This window comes from Colius striatus, chromosome 25 (genome assembly GCF_028858725.1).
Source record: "Colius striatus isolate bColStr4 chromosome 25, bColStr4.1.hap1, whole genome shotgun sequence".
Taxonomy (NCBI): Eukaryota; Metazoa; Chordata; class Aves; order Coliiformes; family Coliidae; genus Colius; species Colius striatus.
Genome location: NC_084783.1, coordinates 4,403,996 through 4,428,452, shown reverse-complemented (window position 1 = coordinate 4,428,452; position 24,457 = coordinate 4,403,996). Strand labels below are relative to the sequence as shown.

The 24,457-nt window shown below is 41.8% G+C and overlaps 2 protein-coding genes across 9 annotated transcripts in view; one reads left to right on the top strand and one right to left on the bottom strand.

Annotated features, from left to right (window-relative positions):
• Positions 1–2,024: 2,024 nt before the first annotated feature.
• Positions 2,025–10,389, bottom strand: LOC133627791 (HAUS augmin-like complex subunit 8). Of its 3 annotated transcripts, none has more exons than XM_062014916.1 (11): positions 9,977–10,389; positions 9,606–9,676; positions 9,463–9,518; positions 9,090–9,159; positions 8,276–8,389; positions 7,694–7,776; positions 7,033–7,104; positions 6,358–6,516; positions 5,349–5,490; positions 3,465–3,606; positions 2,025–2,708 (listed from the first exon to the last, which is right to left on the bottom strand). In XM_062014916.1, exons 1-11 carry the CDS (start codon positions 10,015–10,017, stop codon positions 2,588–2,590), a joined length of 1,071 nt encoding a protein of 356 aa, XP_061870900.1. In that variant the 5' UTR covers positions 10,018–10,389; the 3' UTR covers positions 2,025–2,587. The 3 variants fall into 3 exon arrangements, with proteins under 3 accessions (XP_061870900.1, XP_061870901.1, XP_061870902.1); XM_062014917.1 differs by having other exon boundaries at positions 7,033–7,101; XM_062014918.1 differs by lacking the exons at positions 9,090–9,159; positions 9,606–9,676; positions 9,977–10,389 and having other exon boundaries at positions 9,463–9,599.
• MYO9B (myosin IXB) overlaps positions 9,883–24,457 on the top strand; it is a 47,086-nt gene continuing 32,511 nt past the window's right edge. For 5 of the 6 annotated variants that reach the window (XM_062014871.1, XM_062014869.1, XM_062014873.1 and 2 more), the window contains exons 1-2: positions 9,883–10,509; positions 20,192–21,085. In XM_062014871.1, coding sequence (XP_061870855.1) covers positions 20,249–21,085 — 837 coding nt within the window. In that variant the 5' untranslated portion in view covers positions 9,883–10,509; positions 20,192–20,248. The remainder of the gene's footprint in view (positions 10,510–20,191; positions 21,086–24,457) is intronic. The other variant, XM_062014870.1, reaches the window with a different exon arrangement.

Here is a 24,457-nt window from a genome sequence, read left to right as displayed (position 1 = left end):
CAACTCATTGCTCTCCTAGTGGCTCGTGGATAAGTTGATGTGGAAAAAAAGAGATTTAATATGATATACTATACATTTTAGCTACAAGAAAGGAGACAGGCAGCAAAGCTGGTGAAGGATCTGGAGAATTGGTCTTATGAGGAGCAGCTGAGGATGTTTAACCTAGAGAAAAGGAGTCTGAGAAGACACATGATGACTCTCTACAACTCCCTGGAGGGGAGTTGTAGTCTGGTGGAGGTTGGTCTCTTCTCTCCAGTAATGAACGACAGCACATGAAATGGATTTAAGTTGCGCCAGGGGAGGTTTATATTGGACATGAGGAAGCACATTTTCACTAAGAGGGTTATTAAGCTTTGGAATGGGCTGCCCATGGAGGTGGTGGAGTCACCATCCCTGGAGATATTCAAAAGGGATATGAGGGATATGGTTTAGTGATAGGCTTGGCAGTGTGAAGTGACTGCCTGAACTTGATGATCTTAAAAGGTCTTTTCCAAACATAAGAATTCTGTGACATCACTGGGATTTTTCCCCTTCCCCAGCCCTTCTCAAAGGTTTAACAAACTCCTAATGGGTAGTTTGTTATATATTGACTTCTTATCCAGTGTGCTGCACACACCTTACACATCCAGTTACTATAGGTCAATGTACTCCTATTTTTTTAATAAAAGGAGGCAAGAATCTAGTTACACCCTTAGTAATACCAGGAAGAAAGTGAATTGCACTGCAACGAGTGCAAGGAGAATGTTCCCAGCATTTTCTGAGCAGGCCAGAAATCTTTATAGACACACAGAGCTTAAGCTAGAAATGTACCACTATGCAGACAACACCAAGCAAATGCTTTGAAAGAACCATCGCAGAAAGAGGTTCCATAGGTAAAAAAGAAACCAATACAGGACACAATATGTCTTTGAGAGGAACACATTCCATCTACAAACCTGGAAAGCAGTCTGGAAAGGCCTGCCACATATGGCCCAGGTGTTCTTAGCAGAGCAGTCACTCCCAGGCACTTACTCAGTAGCTAGCTTTAAGGTTTCTCTGCACATTCACGCTCTTCTGGCCTCAGCACGTTGGCTGCCAGTGGCCAATGGCTTGTGTCACGTGAAGGTTGAGCTTGACTAGTCTGTCAGGAGCTGCTGCTGGGGACTTTCACTGAAAACTGCTTCAAAAGTCAAGCATTAGAATTTATGAGAAATTAGGAAGGTGACAGATATCACAGATTGGACACTGCTGTTGATAAACACACTGCAGTTGTGCTAATATATGATCAAAATGGCAGCAATGCTTGTCCTGGGGATTGTCACCTAGACAAAAAGCATGATTCTTACCAAGGTGTCCCTGGCTTGGGTGAGGAAGAAGAGTACAGTCCATCACCTGCCTCACCTGGGTCTTCAGTCTCTTTGGTCCTGCTGCATCTCTCTGAAGCAGCAGAGCAAAAGCATTCAAAACACTAAAAAGGCTAAAAAGCCAAAAAACCTCTCCTCTCCCCTAGGGACTTTGACTTCTCTGTTCATCCCTGGGGTGACATTTGACATGATTTGGGTGGAGAGTTGAGGAACAGTTATTTCTGGTTTAGCACATCCCTCTTTTTGCTCATTTTCATCGTCAGGGGTGTCACAGGGGTGCTAACCTGAGTATCCATTGCATGGCTCATGCAGTTCTCTCACTCTGGGCACCTGTGGCCTTGCTGAAACTGTTTGGAAGCTGCTTTTCTCTCAATCCCAGCATTTGCAGCCAAAACAGAACCATCTTGCCTCCACAAGGCTTCCTCACTCGGCTACTTTTCAGGCTGATCTCTCAAGGCCTCCACCTCCCAGCTCTGCATCACAGAAGCAGGTACTGGCAGTTTTAACCCTTTGAGTGCGATTCCCACAGCTTGCCATTAGCACCTGTTAGTGCCTGCAAGTCCATCACTGCATATCTACAATCATAGAATGGTAGTGTAGTATTAGCCCTATGTAAGCCCAGATGGAAACAAAAGCTTCTGTAGTAGAACAGGGAAGATATTCTGGCATGAAGGCTAGAGATAAAGCAGTGGAAAGTAATCTTTATTATTAAAGAGAATAAAGTCCTTAAAAAGAAGATGGCAGGTTACTACAAAAACATTGATGGTTTTAATAATTCATTTCCAAGACAATCAGCCACAAAGTTAACAAAGTTTTCACTTGGTGGAAGTGACCAGGCTCTTTCTGACCCACTGGCGTTCTCGTACACTGCCCTCTAAAGAATGCTACTTGGGAAAAAGATGGAAATCAGTCTGAAAAGTCTAAATCAGTCTTGGAGCTACTTCCAAGAAAGGCAAACAAGAACTTTAAGAATACATAGGTCATATTTGCCAAGAAAATACTTTCAGTGTTGTCAAAGCAGAAGGTGTCAAAGAAATTTGCACTCAAAAAGGAGGTCTCCTTATGGGCAGAATGCAGAAGAAAACTCCCTTTATTTTAGGAAGCACACATGCTTACAGTGCTCACACAGCCTGAAAGTGTTGGTAAGTTGTATGACTGACTGAAAATTGGACAAGTTGTATGTTCACACAGAAGCATGGTCTCGTTGCTTTAGAACCCGCTCGTTTGTCAAACAAGACACAAACTTAGCCGAAGTACCAGTCTCTTACAACATCTGGTCCATGCTGCTCTTCACATTTTCTTTGGTTACACAGAGAAACTTCTTTACTAACTTCAAACGCCAGGTTCTGCACTTGTGTGGAGCTCCTGGAATAAATGAAGCTAAATCAGTTACTCTAAAGGATAACAACTTCTGCTGAACCCCAAAGGCTATGGACATTTGACACCTGGACATTTGTATCATTCTCCTACCATGGAGCCACAAGAAAAACTGTCATATATATTATCTACCCAAAGGCTAAAATTTGGTGAAGGGAAGTCTGCAGCAGGGGGAGATGCTTTATGGTCTATTAATCTTCAAAGTTTTTACCTGTCATCTATTATAGCGAAATGAAGGAAGGGAGGAAAGGAAATAGATCATGCTTCATCTCTTCCTCCTGCTCTCAGTGATACTTTGTATTTGTTGACTCAATACTTAAGGAAAAAACCTTTTCTGTGCACCCTGTCACTTCTAAAGGGTGATACATTTCCATGGTTATTATTTAAGACACACTGCTTCCAGTTTGCCTTTCTGTCTCCTGCAGTTCTCATCTCCTATATACTTGCACTTTCCCAGGGCTATTCTTGGCCATTGAAATTCTCAGTGGAAGTGTCAGGGAATGGCACACAAAACTTGGCCAATTAGAAGAAACAAACAAAATGAAAAGTCCAAACGTCTTTCCTTTGACAGTAGGTAGGGTAGGGATGGAAATACAGATGCCCACTACAGACAGAACTAAACTCGGTGTTGTTCCCTCAGTTAATCCTCTTCCAAGACACATTCTACACACGGTCTGGCAAAACTATGGATTTTCCTCCCAACATTTAGCCAATAAGTCTTTTCACCTGATTCGCTGTAAATACCTTTGAATCTCTTGATCCAGTTTCTGAGAGACTTCTTTAAGGTCTTTCAGTACCCCAAACACTTGTGTGCTTTCTTCTGAGTAGCGTGGCATAATTTCTGCCAGAAGTTCCTGTGTGACAGTTAACTCCTTCTGCAGGCCATCTACAATATCAGATGGTAAAGATCTCATTCAAAAATACAGGCAGTGGCATCAACTCATACAAGATTACTTAACAGCCAAATATCCACAGAAACAAGTGAACTAGGTAATGAAAGCTACTGTTTGTTCAGCTTTCACAATCACCCCAAGAGAAAACTGGGAAAGCTAAGTTATTTTTAGCTATGGAGACTAACAGCAGCAAAACCAGGGGACAGACCTGCTGGAGAGCAGCTCCAGGAGAGAGACCTGGGAGTCCAGGTTGACAGCAAATTAAACGTGAGCAGCAATGTGAGCTCGTGGCCAAGAAAGCCAATGGCATCCTGGGGCATCAGGAACAGTGTGGGCAGCAGGTCAAGGGAGGTTCTGCTGCCCCTCTACTCTGTGCTGGGGAGGCCTCATCTGCAGTCCAGTGCCCAGTTCTGGGCTCCCCAGCTCAAGCGGGAAAGAGAACTGCTGGAGAGAGCCCAGCAAGATGCTGAGGGGACTGGAGCATCTTCCTTCTGAGGAAAGGCTGTGGGATCTGGGGCTGTTCAGTCTGGAGAAGAGGAGACTGAGGGGGGAGCTCATTCATATTGACAAGTATCTAACTGCTGGGTGTCAGGAGGTTGGGGCAACACTTTTTTTTCTGTTGTCTCCAGTGACAGGACAAGGGGTGATGGAAAGAATCTGGAACACAAACAGTTCCACTTGAGGAAAAACTGTTTCAGTGTTTCAGTGAGGGAGCCCTGGCCCAGGCTGCCCAGGGAGGCTGTGGAGGCTCCTTCTTGGGATGTTTCCAAACCCACCTGGACACGTTCCTGTGTGACCTGATCTAGGTGGGAGCTGCTTTGGCAGGGGGGCTGGACTGGATGAGCTCTAAAAGTCCCTTCCAACCCCCACCGTACAGCGATTCTACGAGTAGCCTAATAAAATTGCTAATCAAATTTTCATTTAGAATATGTAAAAGACTTTCACATGACAAATGCAAGAGAAAAGCATATTTTATACATCCAAATTTCCCTGGCCACTTACATACATTGCTTTTTGCATATAATCCCAAAATGGAACTGATCCAGTCCTTTCCTTCAGCATTCACCAACCAAAAATAAGTATTTCTTTCAATCTTCCTTACAAAAAAACCAAGTTCTTCAATAAATCTCCTCCATTTGTTTTAAAGTGTAAGCAAGATCGTTGTAGATGGTTTAAGAATCTCATTACTAGCAGATCAGCAGTTTAAAGATATCTTTTTTGTCCAGACTTCAATACAGAACACAAGTACTCATTTATCAAACAAGCACTCTCTGGCTCAAGATATCCCAGGGCACATTTAAACTCTAGTTGTACAGGAAATGTGAGCACGTCTACCCACGTGACTTTATCTCTCAAACACAGAAACAAAAAGAGATCACAGTATGTTTGTAACTCTATAACTTGCTCACTCATTAGGAACTAGAAAGGAAGAGGAATGCCACAAATAGGTAAAACACACACTTTCTTTAGCAATTTTCTGCATGAAAGCTGCCCCAGTTTAGACAGTTTTTCCTGCTGCAAGATAAAAACCTTGTTCAGGTGTGGTTTAGTGGTTAAACAGAGACAAAAATTACTCACAGCAAAACATGTGACTACTGCTGCAGCCCAGTGTCCATACAAGCTGTAAGAGCACATAAATTCCTGCAGTGGCCAGAGAGCCAGCATACCACAAAAAGCTAGCATATCACAAAATCGCTATTTTTTATAAGAAGTTTGATGAATCCAATTGCCATACCAAGGTATGTTTGTGCATCTCCTTCTATGTGAATATTCCTGATGGGTAATTTATGTCTAGCGGCATCCAGCGAAGTAGCAAAGTTTTTATATTGCTCCTTAAACTGTTCACAAACAGCAACAAGGGGGGAAAGTACATCCATCTGAAAGAGAGGCACAAATAGTTTATAAAAAACTCCAAGTACCGCTCTGAAATGCTCATTTACAGAAGAATTTGAGAAGTTTGTGGTAGGATACTCCTCTAATGCTGCTTACTAGATTTTCCTCTACCACCCCAAAATGTCTATGTCAAAACCAATTTCCTTGTTACTGCTGTTGAGAGCTATTAGCAATAGATCAGGTGAAGTGTACTATACATGACACTACAGTTAAGAGTGTATTCATCAGAACACTGAAGTCTTGTTGAATTTTTGCAATGCATATTTATTAAAAGCAAACCTAAGATCAGTTCTGAACATTTGTTATTCCCAAAGAACTACCTTTTAATGTGATGCAACAGAACTAACAAAACACTGACAAAGAGGGGAAGACTTAGCTTCTAAGATCACCTGTTACCAAGAACTTAATTAGAAACTTGCCTTCTTACAATCAGGCCACAACTATCGCTAATGTATAAAAATAAATCAAAGTACAGATGTCCACCTCTCATCTAAAGGTCAACATCTCAAGCTCTAGCTATAACTGTCATTGCCCAGCAGCAGGGTGTTCACACGGCTTAAGACACTTGCAGAGCTTGTAAAGTACTCTGGTGATCAGTGCACTACTGCTGCCCCTTGCAGCTCTAACTTCTCCTTGCCTATGTACACGACACAACCAAGAAAGTGACAAAAGGTCTGTGTTTAGGTTACTAGGAAACATTTCGTGCTACAAGAAGTCAATCTTTATTTTAAGATGCATAAAACCACGTCCCAGGAGACAAGAGAAGCAGAAGAATCTTCTCTGGATAAAGGACTACTTCCTAAGTGAGCTTGTTTCAATAGAGAAGAGGTCCAGACTGTAATAAAGCCTACCTGTTTGTCTAATGCTTCCTCTAGTCTCTGCTCTCTCTCTTTGAGTAGAATTTCACGCTTCAGCTCCCAGAGCTTCTCCTGCTGTCTCTCCTTTTCTTCACATAACCTTAACAAGTTCTCTTCTGTTTTTTTCTCCAGCTCAGCAAGATTTTTTTCTGCCTATTACACACACACACACAAAATATTAACTCAAGTAACACTAGTCTAAGTTACTCTGAATAAACAAATGTAAGGACCAGACCAGATCAAAGAGCTGCAGTTAAGGAAGCAAAGACCTCATGCAATAAGCACAGGACATTATAGTTAGTGCCCCCTCCATCATCTTCCCTCAACCTCCCGAATGATTTTTGTAAAGGAAAACCAGACATAAAAAGCACTGAGTGAACAAAGAGCAAAAAGTCATTGCTACAACCATGAACCCCAAACGCTCTCCTTCAGTCTTCTCAAGACTTCTGCATACCCCTGCTTTGTGAAGAACAAGACCCAGCTTCATAAACTGGCACTGCATTCACTCTAAGAGAGTTTTCAAAGCAAGGAAAATGGTTTTACAAGCATAAACATAGAAAGTCACAAAAATCTAACTGTTACAGGTCAGAAAGCATAGACAAGGCATTAAACAGTTCCTCAATATCAAGTTCTTCCGTCTGAAACACCAAATACTTGACTGACTCTCACCTTTATTCTTAGGTAAGTTAAAAGCAGTGTCAGAGACTCCAGCTCTTCAATCACAACATCATCATTTCCCTTCTAGAAAGAAAAGAACATACTAGAGCAAATTTGGTATTTCAACAATTATTCTTCTAATGTTCAAACAAATCACTGAAAGTTCCATTTGTGCCCAGAATCATCATCGAGTCATCAACAACAGTCTGCTCCAAAGAAGGCTGGGTTATTAAACAATGCACATTCAATACACCTCTGTGCTTCACCCTTTTCTGTAACATTCTCAGCACATTTTTTCAGTGCTAGGTTGAACAAGATCTGCACTTTGAGTCAGGTTGAATCAATGTTGGTTTTCTGAGTAAAAAGGTCAGAAAATATTGAAAGATCTGATCTAATTAACAAGTAGGACAGAAACACAAGAAGAATACACTTGAGGAGATGCTACAAGTGGAGCAGGTTCTTTACCACAGGGAATGGAAGCAAAACTTCAGTCAGTGTTAAGACATCTGATAAACAAGAACATCACCAGCAACACAACAGACATAGCCTCTGACTTCTTCCAGAGGGCTTCAGCTGATTCCAGGACCTCAAAGTTGTTATGGAGATTAAAGATAAACAGAGAACCTTCATTTCACACATTTCAAAAGACACACATGAAAGCAGTGAGACTCACCTTTTTTGCTCGGCTTTTACGTGTCCCAGTAGCTCCTTTGCAAACAGGTTTTGAATGATGAGTCTCTTCACAAGCACTTTTATCTGTGTTGCAACAGAAAAGTTATTGCTCTCTTCTACCAAAGTATACAGGGTGGAACAACACACCATCAGGTCCTTCACATGCAAAGACAACTTCAAGATTATTATGTGTGCTCTGCTTCTGAGTCTGATGACAGGAGATGTGCATCGTGGGAGCATTAAGCTGCAAGTGACAGTTACAGATCCCAGGGAAACAACTGGCCAAAGGGCTGATAATCTGACACTCATCTGTCACAGGAACAAAGAATGGAGAGCACTTTGTTCTTGAAAACTCAATGCTAAACAAAAAGAACCGAGCACCCAGACGATTAAATAAAACAGATGATTAAAATTAAACTCCAAAGGTCTTAATAGCTCTGCTTAAGGACACTTGCAACAACATTCAACTTCCCTTCAGAAGTCCTTTCATGAATCTAGAAGAACAGAAGGTTACTTATCATCAAGTCATGGCACAGACATGAAAAATAATAAACCTGGAACCTGAGTATGAGTGGAAGCTTACCAGTAACAGGTGAAAGATCAAGCTCTGGTCGACTACTTTTATCTTCATCTAATAAAGTGGATTGCAAGTCACCTTTCTCAAAACTGCTTTGTTTTAATGAGCCAGGGACACGACCTGAAGAAAGAAGCTGTTGTCAGACTAAAAGAATTAGAGTAGATTCTGCACAAAGTCACAATTCTGTGTGCTTTCACTAATATTTGGGCACCTTACACAAGCTTCTACATATTTTGTCTCTCTCTCTCTCATTTGCTTCCTCCCTGACTTATCTCGAGATAAGGTGGCTCAGAATGTTATCCTCTGAAACATTTCACAGCTCAACAACAGAGAATAATGTTATTAACTCAGGATTTTCAAGTCACCTGGAGAAAAGTTTTGTTAGAAAATTCTTTTGTGACTCTTACAAAAGAAACAAAAATGGACTGTCCTGCAGCCAGAGATTCTCAGTCATTTACTCTTGGTTTACTGAAAAGATTAAATAGAAAAGCTGGGTAACTGTGAGGGCACAGTGAAAGCAGAGTTCAGAGTCTTGTGCAGGAGGCAAGAAATAAGGTTAGACAACCCAAAGACTTCATCACAAAACAGTCTCCTATCAGAACATTAACTTTCTATCAGAAGATTCAAAGGAGACTTCAATGCACTTGAGTTTACACCTCTTAATCCCACATCATTTATTAATTCCCTCTGTATCCAGATGCGAGTAAAACAAAAGATCATCTTGTAGCAGCATTTTAGAGTTCTTCAGGGTACCATCAAGTTCTTAAGGGCTGGAAATAAATACACAAAAGAAGAGCTCTTAAATTCTGGTAATACCTACCAGCCGAAGCGCCACGTTTCCGAGGCACTGATCTGGGTTTAGTGGCAGCGGATGTTTTAGCAGTGGATGTCTAAAAAGAATGTACTGAATTACCCTGACAATCAAGAAATGAGTAAGACTGAATATCATTGTCACCGGCAATCTATATTCACTCCGACTTGAACGCTGACAATAAACAACTACAGGCCCAGCTCGTCTTGTTGCTTCGCAAGTCACCTCGAGCTGCCATCCCAGACTGCATCCAGCGCTACACCACGACTCGCTCCGAACCGCGGCGGGTGCTGGTATCGCTTCGGTCTCGCTGCCACACGCCCCAGCCGCCCCTCGCACCATTTCTGACCCCGCGGAGCGCCCCCGAGAGTCGTCCAACTACCTTCTCGCCGTCCTTCTGAAAGCACTGCAGATAGCGCGACTTCACGACCCGTCCTCCTGAGGAAGAAGCGGCGAGAGCTCAGCCGGGCCCGCCGCCCCGCCTCGCCCCTCAGGCGGACCGCGCTCGCCATTCCGCCCAAGTACCTTTCGGCTCCGTCTCGGACACCCGTTCGCTCGCCCCCCTGGCGCTGCGGTTGGGGGCCTGCCCGGACATCCTGCAAACACAAAGCAGTAGACGACAGCGGGCGCAGACGGGGAGCGAGGAGCCGGCCGGCGGGCCGCTGCCCCGCTCTCACGCCGCCGCCTCGGCCGCCATCGCGTTCGAACCGCCGCGCGCGCAGCGCCGGCCCCCGCGCGCCCCCTGGCGGCGCGGAGCAGGGACACGAGCCCGGCCGGGCCGCAGGGTCACGGCCCGGGCACGGAGCCCTCCCTCCCCGGCACAGCCCCGCCACGCTCCCCTCGGCGCCAGGGCAAAGCGCGAAGCGACGGGCTGACAACGCCTAAACGTGACTGACCTCGCCGGTTTCGCCTCAGGTCTTGGGCGGGAGGTGGCCATGCTCTGCAGACTCAGCTGACGAACGGCAAGAACGCTACGGGAGGGAATTTCTGCGCCGCCCCACTGAGCTACGGAATCGCTGGAAAAGCGGCAGCGACACCACCGCCTCTGCAGCGGGAGCCCTCACGGTGCCAGGAGGCGACGCTCCCGGCCAGGAACGGCACCGGTGTAGTTTGGTTTTGACAGGAACCTGGCCACTCCCTCTTCCCGCCGCAGGGCCCAGCCCCCGGCTCCCGACATCACCCTTTCCCGAGCCGCGCAGGGAGCCACAGGCGGGGGCGCAGGTCGGGCCGGGCCGGGGCGAGCCCGGCGCCTCCTCCCGCAGCTCCAGGCGGTGCTTTGCGCCTCCCGGCCTGGCGCGGGGCTGCGCGCATGCGCAGTGCGCTCGAGGCGCTGAATGGGCGCCGCCCTGCCTCCCTGTACCCGGAAGTGGCGAGCGGGGCCTGTGGCGGGCGGCGGCGTTAGTCGCTACCGTTTGACACGGCGGCTGAGGTAAAACAGAGGCGGAGCGCGCCCCTGGGCATCCAGGTTCCTTCTTCCCTTCATTCCCTTCTTTCTCTTTCGTCTCTGTAGCCGGCGTGGTGCCGGTGGCGCTCCTGACGGACGGGGTGCCATCACAGCGGTGCTGTCCCCCGAGGCCCGTGTGGTGGGGCGCTGTGAGGCAGGTGCGGGAGTTCTCGGGGCGGGGGGGAGGCGGGAGACGGGCGGGAAGAAATCGTGGAGCTCCAGCAATTCCCTCAGGGGTCTGGAGCCCGGGAGCAGTTCTAGGAGTCCCCCCTTGAGGCGGTGGGTGCTGGAGCGGAGCGGTGCCCGGGAGCAGCAGACTGAAGTTGTGTGGGCTGGTAACCGACGCGATGGCAGATGTGTTGCTGCTCTCTTGTTTTGCGTCTGATGTACCCGAAGAGCCGGCCGTGCCTTAGGGAAGGGACGTGCCTCGCTGCCCGGCTGCGTCTTCGGTCTCTCGGGAGACGTGCAAGGGAAAATCTGCCCATTGATCAGGGCAAGACGCTAATTTCTGTCTCCTGTTTCCTGATCTCTCGACTATGCAGCGTTCTGCTTTTTCGCATGATGTCTTTAACTCTTGGTACGAACAGCCTGTAAGCTTTCATACAAATATCCCAGTGTCTTCCAGAAAGAACCCGTTAAAACTTTCTGGATTCTTTTGTTTCTTTGTTTTATTTTTGGGCAACTCTTGGTGTCAGTGCTGCTGCTGTGTTGAGGTTGTGCTTTATTATGGTGACTGTCATTGCCTGTCATGTTGTATGCCTCTAGATGTTTGTATCTTGCTAGTGATATGGTTTTTAGGTAAGTTTGAGTTAGCAATCTTTGCAAAGTAAAACTTCTGTAATCTGGGAATATGTCGTTGTTGCATGTTTATAGACTAAAAGCAGCAGAACATTATCCTGATTCATTACGGTTGTTACCGTGTGGTTGATACAAGTATGTGTGATCCCTAATGCAAGATGACTTCCCAGTATCATTTTGTTTGTTTTCTGTTACTCCATGAGTATTTTGGCAAAATTTTTACCGAGTTTTATTTGCAAGTTCTCTTTCTGAAAAGTCAGAAGTGCTTTGGATGCAGATAAGTTCAGTATTCCTTGATTTCACCTTCTGGAAATGTGTGGCAGTGTAGCAAAGGGCTGGAGATGATCTCAGACCTCCTGCAAATGCAATTATCCTTTCCAAGATGTCATCAGCATCCTCCCACGTTACTCCTAGAGGTGGACTGGTATCAGTTTATCTACCTCCCTGTTTGCAAATAAGAGTTTGTCATGGGTAATTAGATGCTCTCTGATTTCAAGTTTCTTAGCTGGAATACATGGCTGAAGTACTTGCCCTGAAGTAACAGAGTGAGGTAACCCTGTGTTCTGTTTTAGTACATTAGAGTCACACCCATCCCATTTTAGTAAGTCTTTAGTGTTTTTAACTCAGAGTCTTGTCAGGAACAAATCCATTTATTGTAGGGAAAGCAACATGGGGAACTTCAGTTCATAGCAGCTTCAAGATTCATTGTGTGTCTTTTAGAAAAAGAGTTGTTCTTGATCTCTTCTTGTCTTTGAACTCACAGTGAGATTCTCTATCTACTCTACATAAAGTCCAGTAACATTGTCTGTGCTTTTCAGGAGGATGTATCTAAGGCCATTTCCTTAATCATTAGTGTTTACTTACTACCATGGAACTCAGGAGTTGCTGCAGTAACTGGAACTAGTTTTATACAGCTGTACAGTTTGGGTTATGCAAGGTTTGGCTTGAATGTTTTTCTCAATGAAAAGCTTTTTCAGTAGTTGAATGTTGTAGTTTCTGCAGTGACTGGGCACCTGTCTGTGCCAATGGATAATCTAGTCAGAGTGGGAAGACTCATCTGTTTCTGGTTTTCTGTGGAACCTAAAACACTTACAGAACTGAATAATTTAGGAAGACTAAATGCAGCTGATGATAAATCTAAATGAGGTTTACCTAGAAAGTAATGCTTAGTGCAGTCTGGGTTTTCTGACAAATGATGATTCAAACATTAGACCTCTTGAATAATCCTGTATACGATTGTTTGACTCATATGCACGTAGCTGAGTATCACTTAGTCTAACATGGTCTTTCCTTAGCTAGATGGTCAAATACCATGATTCACATATCTCAGGCATTTAAAAAGGAAAAAGTCCTAAAAGATGCAACAGTATGAGCTTTCTCAACAGTCACGGAAAGATTGAAAAATTAGGATTCCACAAAAAGTTTGTGGTTCGGTACTCTTTTTTTTGTTACATTTGGATTTTTGTACTTTGTTCTGTTTTGAAGACTGAAGATGTTTATTAATCAAATTTCTAAGAAGTGAGACCTGCTTATTTTAATATTGAGAAGTGTGAGATGCTGCTAAGTGTTTTTCTCCGTGGATGGCTGTTTTAGTGGGTAACCTGCCTTCTGAACAGTGTAGGAGTGCCTTTATTTCAGAAAAGGAAAATTCAGAGATTTTTGTCTCTAGTATATCATGTTTTCTTGATGTATCACATGACTTCAGTGTGACTTGCCAAGTTGCTTTTATCTAGGCTTTATTGTGGTGCTTGTATCCGATTACCAAGCGAAACTCAATGCAGAGCCTAGAAAAAGATGCATTTCCTTTAATGACCAACAATGTTTAACAATAAAAGTGGGTTTAAAGGTATTTTTGTTGTGTGTACATTCTGCTGATGAACCTCTTTTGTATGAATCGGAAGGAAAAAAAGTAGTTAAACCTCAAGTTTCTTAAGAAAATTTCTTATCAGAGGAAATGCAGTTTTGGACCAGAGAAATTTTTTACTTCCTTTGTTGACAGCTGTAATGCCATTAAGGATAAAATAAAGAAAACTGCAAAAGGTGGTAGAATAGCCTCCAGGGTTCTTTTGGCTTATGTTATTTCCCTCTAACACTCTTGGTTGTTTTGCCTTCTTTCCCCGTTTTCTCAACAAGGCCACATTTCAGTTTCCTCTGAATCATACTGAAGTGTGTGTCTGTAACTCTGACACAACACGTTTTTTGTAAGGTAGTAAAGTTTCACAGGCCTTTAGTGTCACTGTAAGCCTGATAAGGTGTCTTTGTCTTGAGGTTAAACTGCATTTGAATCATTAAGAGGAAGCAGACCTCTGCATCTTTAGGTGCTTTGAGGGCATAGATTGAGATCAGGGTGTCAAGGGTTACAGGAGAGCAGAGAGAAGGTAACTGAGAAGGAAATGTTGTAAGGAAGGTAATTTATTTGACTTTTTCCTGTATTATGTTGCATTACTTGCATTGCAGTGCAGTTTCTCCTTTGTTAGGCATCTGTGGCAGTAACTTCTTTGGCAGGATTGATTACCAAGAGTAATAAGAAATGTATTGTAAATTTGCATGCTTCATTCAGAGCTACTGCTTTTGGAGTAGAAAAGGCCAAGAGCTTCTACTTGAAGAAAACTAAGGATCTAAACTTGTTTAGCTCAATAAAATTTTGATGAGCAAGAAAAATAATGATGTGTTAGTAGAATGCCAGGCAATTTTCAGGCTATATACGAATGTACAAGTGTCTGGAATACTGGGAAAAGAAAGAGTTAAAATTCATTATGCTCAACTAACAGCAACTGTACATCCTTATGATGTAAGGCAAGGGTTGAGGCATTTGCCTTTCTTGTAATGCACAGTTAATTGTGGAAACTTTAGGGTGCCTCCAGTAGCCATTTGGCAGGAAATTCCTTGCTTTGGAAATCAAGGACAGATAACAGCTGATTAGTTTTGAAATTGCAAAATGCTTTCCATTTAAGCAGACTGAGGTGTCTCTTTTCTGGGTAGTCATTGATTTTTCTGATATTTAATAATATTAGAGATCAAATACTCGTGTTTTTACTTTTACGTTGAAAATTACTTCATGAGCAATGTGAGAAGCTTGAATCTTACATCTTGAGGAACACAGCACTGTAAATACATGTGAAAATGTGAAGAACTGGAATATTGTAAAGTTCATCCTCAACCATTTTGCTGTAATGGTAGCTTTCCTTTTTTAGCTTCACTATGATTCATTGACTTAATATGTGACTTCAAATTATGGCCTTATTTAAACTAAACAGATATCCTGAGCTGATTGGGGCAAAGTCCTCTTCTAGTACATTACTGCATTATTAAGTGGACAACGTTGGCTTTAATGTAATAAAAAAGTAATTGGTTTAATGGAGACTTGAACACACTTAGAAAATACCATCCAAATTACCATGTAGAATTGAAATATTTGGCTTTCTATTTCTATTAACAGCAGCAAAAAGTAAAATTCCAGATTCATGATAAATTATGTAACCTACTGCATTTCTTCTGCAGAGTACTGAAGTAGTTACGTGAAGTGTTGCCGGCTTGGTGATTTAAGTGGCAAGTGTAATCCTTCCTCCAGTGATGGACTAAAGAGTTCATCCCCACAATCATTTAGATTATTTTTTGTAGGACCAGTAGATTTTTGTTTTTTCCAAGCAAATGCAAATACGAATTGATAGGTAACATAAAAATAAATGTGGCATTAGGCCATTGCCTTGCCAGCTCATTTTGTTAGTGCTGTTTGCAAAGGATAGAGTAGGGAAAAGTAACAAAATCCTGAAAAGAGGTTTTTAGGTTGGTTGGTTTTGCTTCCATTTTTCTTGACTTGTTGGAATTATCCTTCTGGGATAGTTGGGTAAAGGTGGACTGTAACTGTTACCTTATACCTGGCACTATTTCAGATTTACTTGTCTTCAGTCTCACTTGAAATAAGTCATGTTAAATTGTGTATGTTATACTGGCACAAAGAAACCACTGTCTCAAGGGTGCAAATCATATATCACTCTATCCTTTGACTCACTAATGCTGTGCAGCTGCTGCTCCACTCCTGCCCACAGAACTGATAATCTAATGTTTTGGATAAAAGGTTACCATCAAAGGCTTTGCATGTCTCAACTTTTTCTGACTTTTTTTTGTTTGTTTTCCCTGGCTTACCTAACTCTGCTTGCATCTGTGAAACAGTACTATGGTGAGAAATAATGCTTTGCTATGTTTTGTGGATGCTGATGAATGTCCTTAGTAAATTTTATGTGCTGTTAAGGGCTTGTGACAAGTAAAATATTTGAAGGGAAACAGGAAGGAGTCTGAATGTGAAGTCTAAAATTAGTTGATGTGCAGCAAATGCCAGCTTCTGCCTCCCACTTATGAAATTCTTTACTATACACATCTTTGGGTTTTCCCATGCGTTGGAAAGGAGCTTCTTATAAAAAAGGTACTGAAAAAATTGAGATAGCTTTGCAGAATTTCCATCTACAGAAAGAATTCAACAGTGGTGGTTGTGCTGCTGTGTTCCTGAGGTTGCTGTTTCACCTGCTGACCAGTATGGTTTCATTATTCCCTTCTACTCCAGTATTTCTCCTTTTGCTTCCAGCCTTCTCTGCACCTGAATTCAGGCTTGTGCTTCCTTGATGAGCCAAATGGCATCAAATAGATATTTCAATTGCTTAAAAAAATGCTAAGTAATTAGAGATAATACAATTAGAAGGAATCCTTCTAATCATCTGTTCAGACCACTCAACGTAAACAAGAGAGTGTTACGGTACCTAATTAACTGTTCTAATGAAGATGTTCATCTGTAATTGGGGACTGGCTAATTTTCTAAACAGGACCTTAGCAATGACGTCTCATCTTCAGTGCCATTTAACTTTTCGCAGTGTAGGGTAGCTTTCTGGTGATGTTTATGTTTTACACTAGCTTGAATGTTTTTAGCTTTGAATTCCAGCAGTGGCTTGTTCCTCCAGACTGCTGATGGTTGCTAAACTCTAGTCCTCCGTGCAAGGACTTAAACTGATAGCAGTCTCCTCTGTGTGTTTCTAATAGACAAAGCTTCTAGAGTATTTTGCTGTTAGGGAGTATTTTCTATCAGATTTTGTAGTTATTGTTGCCATTCTTACTCAGCTACTTCAGTGAGTTTTGGATATATTCTAGATTGGTCACATACCTTTTGAGTACAAGGATAATGTGGCCACCTAACCTAATACTCATGTGATGTTTTTCTGGGAATAAGGTTCACTGTCATGCTTGTAGTGTTGTATTAGAATGCCATTTTAAAATAATTACTTGCTGTGGTTTTCGAACCTATTTGAGACAGCTGCCATCCCTGTGGTATGGGCTGTTTCTTGGATAAATTCCGTGTTACAGATCTATGAACTGAGCTGAAATTTGTTCAGCATTTGTTTTCTTGCTCCTCTACTAACAAGCTATAGAGTTTATCTGGCTTTTTATTGCTTGCTGCCTTGTTAATCTCTCTGTGATATATTTTTTTATTAGTGACTATTTTATTTCCTTGAGAACCATCATGAAAATGTTTACTTGGTCAGGAATCCAGCCTCACTAGGATTTAATCCTCAGTTGCTTGACGATACAGTCCTTATTACCAGAATTCATTAGGTAACCCACTTAGGATCTGGTCAATGTGCTCTTTTGCTTTTATGTTCTAATTTGTCACTTGGAATATTGTTTAGTATGAAGTCAGAGATCTGTCTCTTAGAGCAGTATTATGATCATATTTTATGTCCTTTATAGTAAAATAACAAGTAGTTGGAGACCAGCAGGTTTCCCTCAAAGCTCTGTAATGACTAGGTATTCTCAGACAGAAGAATTTAAGTATCATGTTATTTTTTTCTGGGACTCATGTAGTGCATTTTCAGGTAAATAAACTGGCTAACAAAAGCAGAATTGGTTGAAAGGAATCAACAGTAATTGAGTGATACTTTTCCTTAAGTGACTTAGAGAATGTAGAGTTTTTTTCTTCTTAAAGCCTCATAATGAGTATTGAAAGCCTCATAATCAGTATTAAATAATTCAAAGTAGCCTATCTGTTTGAAGTCATTGTTTGCAAGAGCAGTCTCAAATCTTGATGCTGTTGAAAGCAAGGAAATACTGTCTGGATTTGCTATGTGATTAAAAAAAAGGGCAGTGTTATGCCAACTGACTGTTTACTACTGATGTGACTCTATGCTGAAATCATGTTTCAGCAAGTTACTTCTACTGTAATCTTCCATATCGTTGCTATAGAGTGATGGGTGCCTGCTTCAGCTTCCATCAAGTTGTATGATGACTGCATAATCTAGAAGTCTATATGTAGCATAAATACATTAAGGTTGATGTCTGCATGTTACTTTGTCAGAAATCTGCCCTCTTAAGGTTCAGGGGTCTTTTTCTTTCTTGTTTTTCAGTTATACTCACCTGAGCAGACATTATACCAGCTACTGCCATTGCTGCTTACTGTAACTGGCCTGGGTTTTTTACTGATAGAGAAGAGGCCATCTGTGTTCTCTGGAAAGTGTAATACAGGAGTCTTGAGCAATGTACCAGAGACACCTTGGCAGCTGACACAAGGTGAGGTTAAGAAGTGTATACGAGTAAAGTCAGAGGTCAATACCTAGGTTCAGCTCTTCTATACAGGCAAAAAGTTGGTGCCATATTTTATAGGGTGCTCTTTTGGCAAAAATGCTCGCTGAGGGGACTTCCTCTATCATACAAGACAGTGTTTCTGAAACTAGTTGCTGAGGGGGAAAAAAGGAAGTCTGCACAAGGCTGTCTTCCTTGAACCGGCTCACAGACTTGAGAAGAAAATGGTCACTGGTTTGGGTTTGTTTTTTTTCCCTCTGTGCTTCAGATTCATTCTTCCCCATGAGCAGCAGTCTACTGTAGATTCTGCTGTACATTAAGGTGTTTGAGCTTCTAAAGATTAGGAATGCTTACACTTGCATAATTACTTCAAGATACTTCAGACTTGCTGGCTACTGGTCACTGATAGTTAAAGGAAATGGACGAAGGACATTGAGCGCACTGTTCCACCCTTTGTATGACAGTTATTGCAATAAGCTCTCCTTGGTGAATGAAGAAGGAAATTTAACAAGGGAAAAAAAACCCAATCATTGTCAGAGGGATCATACAGCTTGACCAGAGAAGTGCTGTGGTTTGACTTGCTGTCTGTGGCTTGCTCAGCCTTCCTCTTGATGAGTAGCCGGTAAAAATGGTCCAGCTTGCATAGTAGTATTGTCTGTAATCTAACTATTCAGAGTTCCCTTAAAGCACAGCTTTCTACTCTGAGGCTGTTCATGAGGCAGAACTATGTCATATGTTTCTGTGAAGTGATTCATTACTTGCAGTGGAAGTGGCAGCTAAATACTTCCAACTCTACTGATTTTAATTTTAAATGATTGCTCTCTGTGGCCTTATGCAAGTTCCTGTGCAGTTGTTCAGTAGCAAAAAGCAACTTCATTGGCATTTCTCTGCATCTTTTTTTAATATCTGGCATGTAGGTGTATAATTAGAGCATTTTGTTCTTGAAAAAAAAAATGCAACTGATATTCTGGGTATGCAACTTTACAAACTGTTAAAACAAAGGAGGTACTTCATTTTCCTTTGACTATCCATTGATAAGCTAATAAACTGGTGAGCTAAAGCAATATAAGCAAACCTAGTCCTGGTGATGTGAGTGCACCAAATTGCAGCTGAGACAAAAATCACCCATAAAGGCATAGAATGTTACTAAGTCTGGAGGCTTTTAACTTGGTGGTGAAGAGGAAGTTGACTTCCGTGAGGTTGATGTTAGGTTGAAGTTAGATTGCTGGCCTACATCAAGGATGAAAGGAGGAAAAAGCAATGAGAAAGGGTTACTATTGGAGACTCATGAATGAGGCTCCTGAAACCCAGTGAGGAAAAAGTAGATGTGAAAGGCGTAATGGCTTGTGAATTGAGTGGTTTGGTATCTTGTTAACTGAACTGAAAAGCAGCTGCAGTAAGACTGCATTTACGTTGTTGCCTAAAATTGAAGCTAAAAAACATGTTTGAAGCTTCCTACAGCAAGGATGTGGCTTACACAAGTGAGATTATCAGTCTCTTGTCTGGGTAAATTATGCAAGTTCGAAAAATCACTACAGTGTATAGGGTTAGGAGGAGCTGACAGCAGTATTTGCACTGGTCATCTGTAGACGCTGTTTCCTTGAAGCTGTGTGGGGGCAAATACTGTTCCTGACTTGTACCTTTCATGAAAAGTGGTCAGCTGGGGGAAACTAGGTGATGACTAGATGATCTCTAAAGGTGCCTTCCAACCCCTACCATTCTATGAAACAAACCAAAGTGTGGATCTCAGTGTCAGAACTGTCTTCCTACTTGCATCTATGGACTGCTCCTTCTGTCATAGTTATGGCTTCTCTAAGCTGTCACAGCTGATTTAAGAACTGATCAAATTCTGTTTCTACCTCAAGCTGCTTTTGTAGCTTTGTAGGAGGATTTACGTGGGAGGATGAATAAATGTTTGTGTAGCCAAGTGGTGAATTCAGCCAGGGAAATGATCTGGGTGTAAACTAACCTGGGGAAACAAGGAACTTTCATTTGGACATTTTTCCCAGTTCAGTTTGCTTTGTGGCTGTATGAATGTATGAATGCTTGTGCTACTTTAACAGGGAAGAAAGGATGGCATGGAAATAGAAGGAAAGTGAGAAGAGGATAGATCCTGGGGCAGCTGTCCACTCCTTGGGATATGCTAAGCAGACTGAAATAATATCACTTGTGCATGAATAGTGCGTGTGTTCTTTAATAATTTAACTATTTAATAACTTTATTCTCCCCCCCCCCCAAAATAATACCTTGTCATAAACCTCTTGTACACATTTTCTTTAATAGAGGACTTTTTTTCTCTTTGCAGACAATGGGCACTGCATATTAAGTAAGAGTGGAAGACTGAAGCCCACTTGGGGACAGAATGAGTTTAAAAGATGCTGACAGTGCAGTTTGCCAAGCAAAGGCAGCCTATAATCTTCATATTTATCCCCAGCTCTCAACAGAAAGTGCTCCCTGCTGCAAAGTGACAGCAACCAAGGACAGCACATCTTCAGATGTCATCAGGGACGTGATTAATATCTTAAACTTGGATGTCTCAAAACATTACGTGCTCGTGGAAGTCAAAGAATCGGGTGGTGAAGAATGGGTACTTGATATAAATGATTCTCCTGTTCATAGGGTTTTACTTTGGCCTCGTCGTGCTCAGGATGAGCATCCACAAAAGGATGGGTACTACTTTCTTTTGCAAGAAAGGAACACTGATGGGACCATCAAATATGTTCAGATGCAATTGCTTTCCAAGGAGACGGATGCTCGGCGGTTGGTTGAACGGGGTTTTCTTCCATGGCATCAGGAGGACTTTGATGACTTGTGCAATCTCCCCAACTTAACAGAGACAACGCTCCTAGAGAATCTCAAGTGCCGCTTTCTAAAACACAAGATTTATACTTACGCGGGAAGCATTCTGATTGCAATTAACCCCTTCAAGTTCCTGCCCATTTATAATCCTAAATATGTCAAGATGTATGAGAATCATCAGCTTGGGAAGCTGGAACCTCATATTTTTGCCATTGCTGATGTGGCTTATCACACAATGCTTAAAAAACACGTTAATCAGTGCATAGTTATATCAGGAGAAAGTGGGTCTGGGAAGACTCAAAGCACGAACTTCTTAATTCACTGCCTCACAGCACTGAGCCAGAAAGGGTACGCAAGTGGTGTGGAGAGAACTATTCTAGGAGCTGGACCGGTTCTGGAGGTAAATTTATGCTAAAATTGCTTTCTGTGACAACTTTACCTTGGAAATTTCAAATAACTGCTTTTGACACTTACCTACTTGATTTAGGCTTTAAATATCTGCCTGTCCTGGGCTGCATTGGTGTTTGGCTGTGTTGCTTGACTGTTTCTAATTGATTTTCCTTCATTCATCCTTCCGTTCAACTGCCTTCCGGTTGCCTTTAATTTGACCTAACTTTCCACCACTAGACATTATGTTTCTGGGACAGAGGTTACCTGTGTTTTCCATCTTAAAGTTTTGATGGCATTTGAATCAAATTGTAAGTGAATGTTTTCATTAAAAAGTTGTTCCACTGAAGCGTTAGCTGCTTGGTGTAGTTGTGCTTTTGGATGTAAGCGTGTCCCACAGCATGGGAACTCGCTCTCTGGGGCAGTTACTTCCTTTCTGCAATTATTTGTTTTGAAGAGAGCAACACTGTTAATTGTGGAGAAAGTCCGAGTAACAGAAAGCACAACTGAACATGCCAGAAGGGGTACAACTGGTCTTGCATTAGGTGATGACAGGACAAACTTCATCTGATCTTTTAGACTTCTTCATCACCCTTTTGCACTTACCTGAAAGGAAAACTCTGATAGCTTGGATTGATATAATGGTCATATATAATAAAATCTTCAACAGCAAGGAGCTTCCACAAAGCCATTGTAACTTTTAGGTTTAAATAGTCTCAAATGTAACAAACCTATCATTTTTTTTTAAAAAAAGCTTAGATTTTTTAAAGCTTTTAGCTAATGTGGCAAAGATTAAGTTAAACTTTAAAACTTCTTATATTGATAAATGTGACTTGAAAGCTCTTCTGTAAAGAATGAGGAATGTATGCAAGTTCTTTTTTTGCCTTGCATTCTGCTGCTTGAAAGAAGAAGTAAAATTGCTTGAGGTTTGTTGGTGGCTGGAGTTTTAAGTTTGCAGTTCTAAACAGAAAACAGGAAGGGGTCACTGTGGAAAGCACTAGTTGATCAGCTGATCTTTCTGCCTGTGATAAAGTTAACTGTTTCAGATCCTAGTCTATTGGATGTGATTCAGCTGTGTCAGACCAGATGTAAAATCTTGTATTGCAGTTTGTCCACTGAATGAGAAATGCACATATCCCTAGATTCAAAATTAGAACAAATAGCTTTGGAGTCACAGGTAAATATTGTGTATGTTTGGGAGTGTTTGTGATGAGACATTTGTCACAAGTACTGCAAATCCTTCAGGCTTCCACTGAACAATTTAGTATTACATTTCATGAGAAGATAGTCTTGATAGCTAGAAATATGATGACCAATTGAAAGTTGAGCTTGCAAACTTGCCAAATAGATTCTGATGTGACTGTTGGAGTCATATTGTCTAAAATGTGAGGCTCTTTTCTGAAATTCTCAGAGAAACTTTTTGCTCTGCTTTTTTGAGACTGTCAGTTGCAGATTGGTTCAGCGTAAACTTTTCCTCCCAAACATTACAAAAGATTAAGAGGGTTATAATAGTAAAAAAATGTCGGAACAGCTACATCTTTCAGAATGGAATATATATTTTTGTATTAAAAGTATTGTTCACTGGCTTGGAATCATGGAGAAAGAAACTTATGAAGCTTTCAGAGGCTGAGGTTTGTCCAGGCTGAAACAGATCACTGGGATACCTGTGATTGTAGCACAATTTTAAGGTAGTGGGAATATGCTTCTGTGTTCACATTAAGTTCAGTACACATCTCAAATCAATGCTGTGGTAGGTTTAGAACACAGAGAAGTAAAACTGTCCTCCTTTGGATGCAGCTAAATGCATTCAGCTGACAGTAAAGCTTCTATGTTTCCCAGTGTGGGTGCTCTTGTGCAATTCTGGTCACTAAGCGTAGTTTTAAAAAAGCTAAGTCGAATGTGGCTCTTGGGCAGGAATGCACAGAAAGCCTGCTTTGCTTTGTGGAAGTTCAGCTGCTGACCAACTCCTCTCTTACAGTTGGTCACTTCTAAATCCAACCGTTGTGACTCATTTGGGTTTTTACTTCAGGGAACTAAAGTGATACAAGGGAATTTTTCTTAAATGGGTGTTTCACGGGATTTTTTAATGAATGCTTTTGTAGTGTGCTTCAACTATTTGAGAAATGTTCTGTTTAATTTCCAAGTATTATTTTGAGTACTCATGAAAGTAAAAAATGTACTCTTGAGTCGTCTGGTTCCCTGACTTGTGATGTACAAGTTGGTTGCATTTTGGCTCATAACTTCCCCTTTTTAGTGAACTCTTGTTTTCCTGACAGCTAAGTAAAACGTGTCTGCTCAGAGGTTGACCTTTTGTAACAGTTCATGCAGTTAAAGGAAGGTTTCTAGCCAGGAGAGGTGAATGCAGTTACTGTGTTACAGAGATGGATGTAGAATTGCATACTGAGTGCACTTGGAAAGGTGTTTCTTCCCGAATCCTGTTTCTGTGTTGACTGCCTAATCTCTGTTCAAACCTCTAAGTCCTTTGCAGATAAACTGTGGTTAATATTTGAACTCCATGTTCGAAGTTTTTAGCCTTTGAAGAATAGCTCCTCCTAAAAGGAGGTTTCACCTTAATACCTTGTCTAAAATCTGAGAAATAAAATGCATGATACTGAGAGAGTGTAGTTACAAATTCCATATGGTCCTAGCACAACTGCTGTCACATGCACTAGTGAAAGGAAAGCTGGTCATGGGTTAGTCTCTCATCCTCAGATGCTTCTTGCTCAATCTCAGCATCAGAGTCTAAGCTGTTTATAAGATTCTTTGTTGGGCATCTAATAAAACAGAGGTAACTTGCACTGCTTGCAGCTTCCCAGAGAAAAAGAATCTGGAAGGCTGGTTGCTTCCGTGGGCAGTGATGCTTCAGCACAGCCCACAGCTGTGTGTTGGGTGGGTTTTTATCAGTTGGAGACATACAGTTGCCTCAGCTCTATAGAAATTGCTCTCAGATTTATGTGTTTCAAAAAACTTACTCCAGGCTAACATAGGTCATCTCTAGTGAGAAGCAGTTTCTTCAAAACTGGTAGGAAGATACACATAGGCTCTATTTTAAGATGCTTCTGACTTTTTTTATCCTCTTCCAAATTCAGTGATTAAAGTATAGTTCCCTGACTTGAGGTTTTGCCTTCTTGTATTGATGGTTAAGTTCAGTTCACTTCTGGTGGAAGTCCTAAGAAGGAATTTACATCTGTGAACTATTATTTGGTTCAAACTGGGAATAGTGAATACAACCTGTGTTTATTTTATAGTCTTGAACAAGATAATTAAACTGTTCCACACACACTTAAAAAGTTTCCAAGGAATTTGTATTTTGATTTCTTCAGGGAAAAACACCTTACAATGCATGTTTCAGATTGAAAATGCACAGTACACAGTCTAAGAGTCT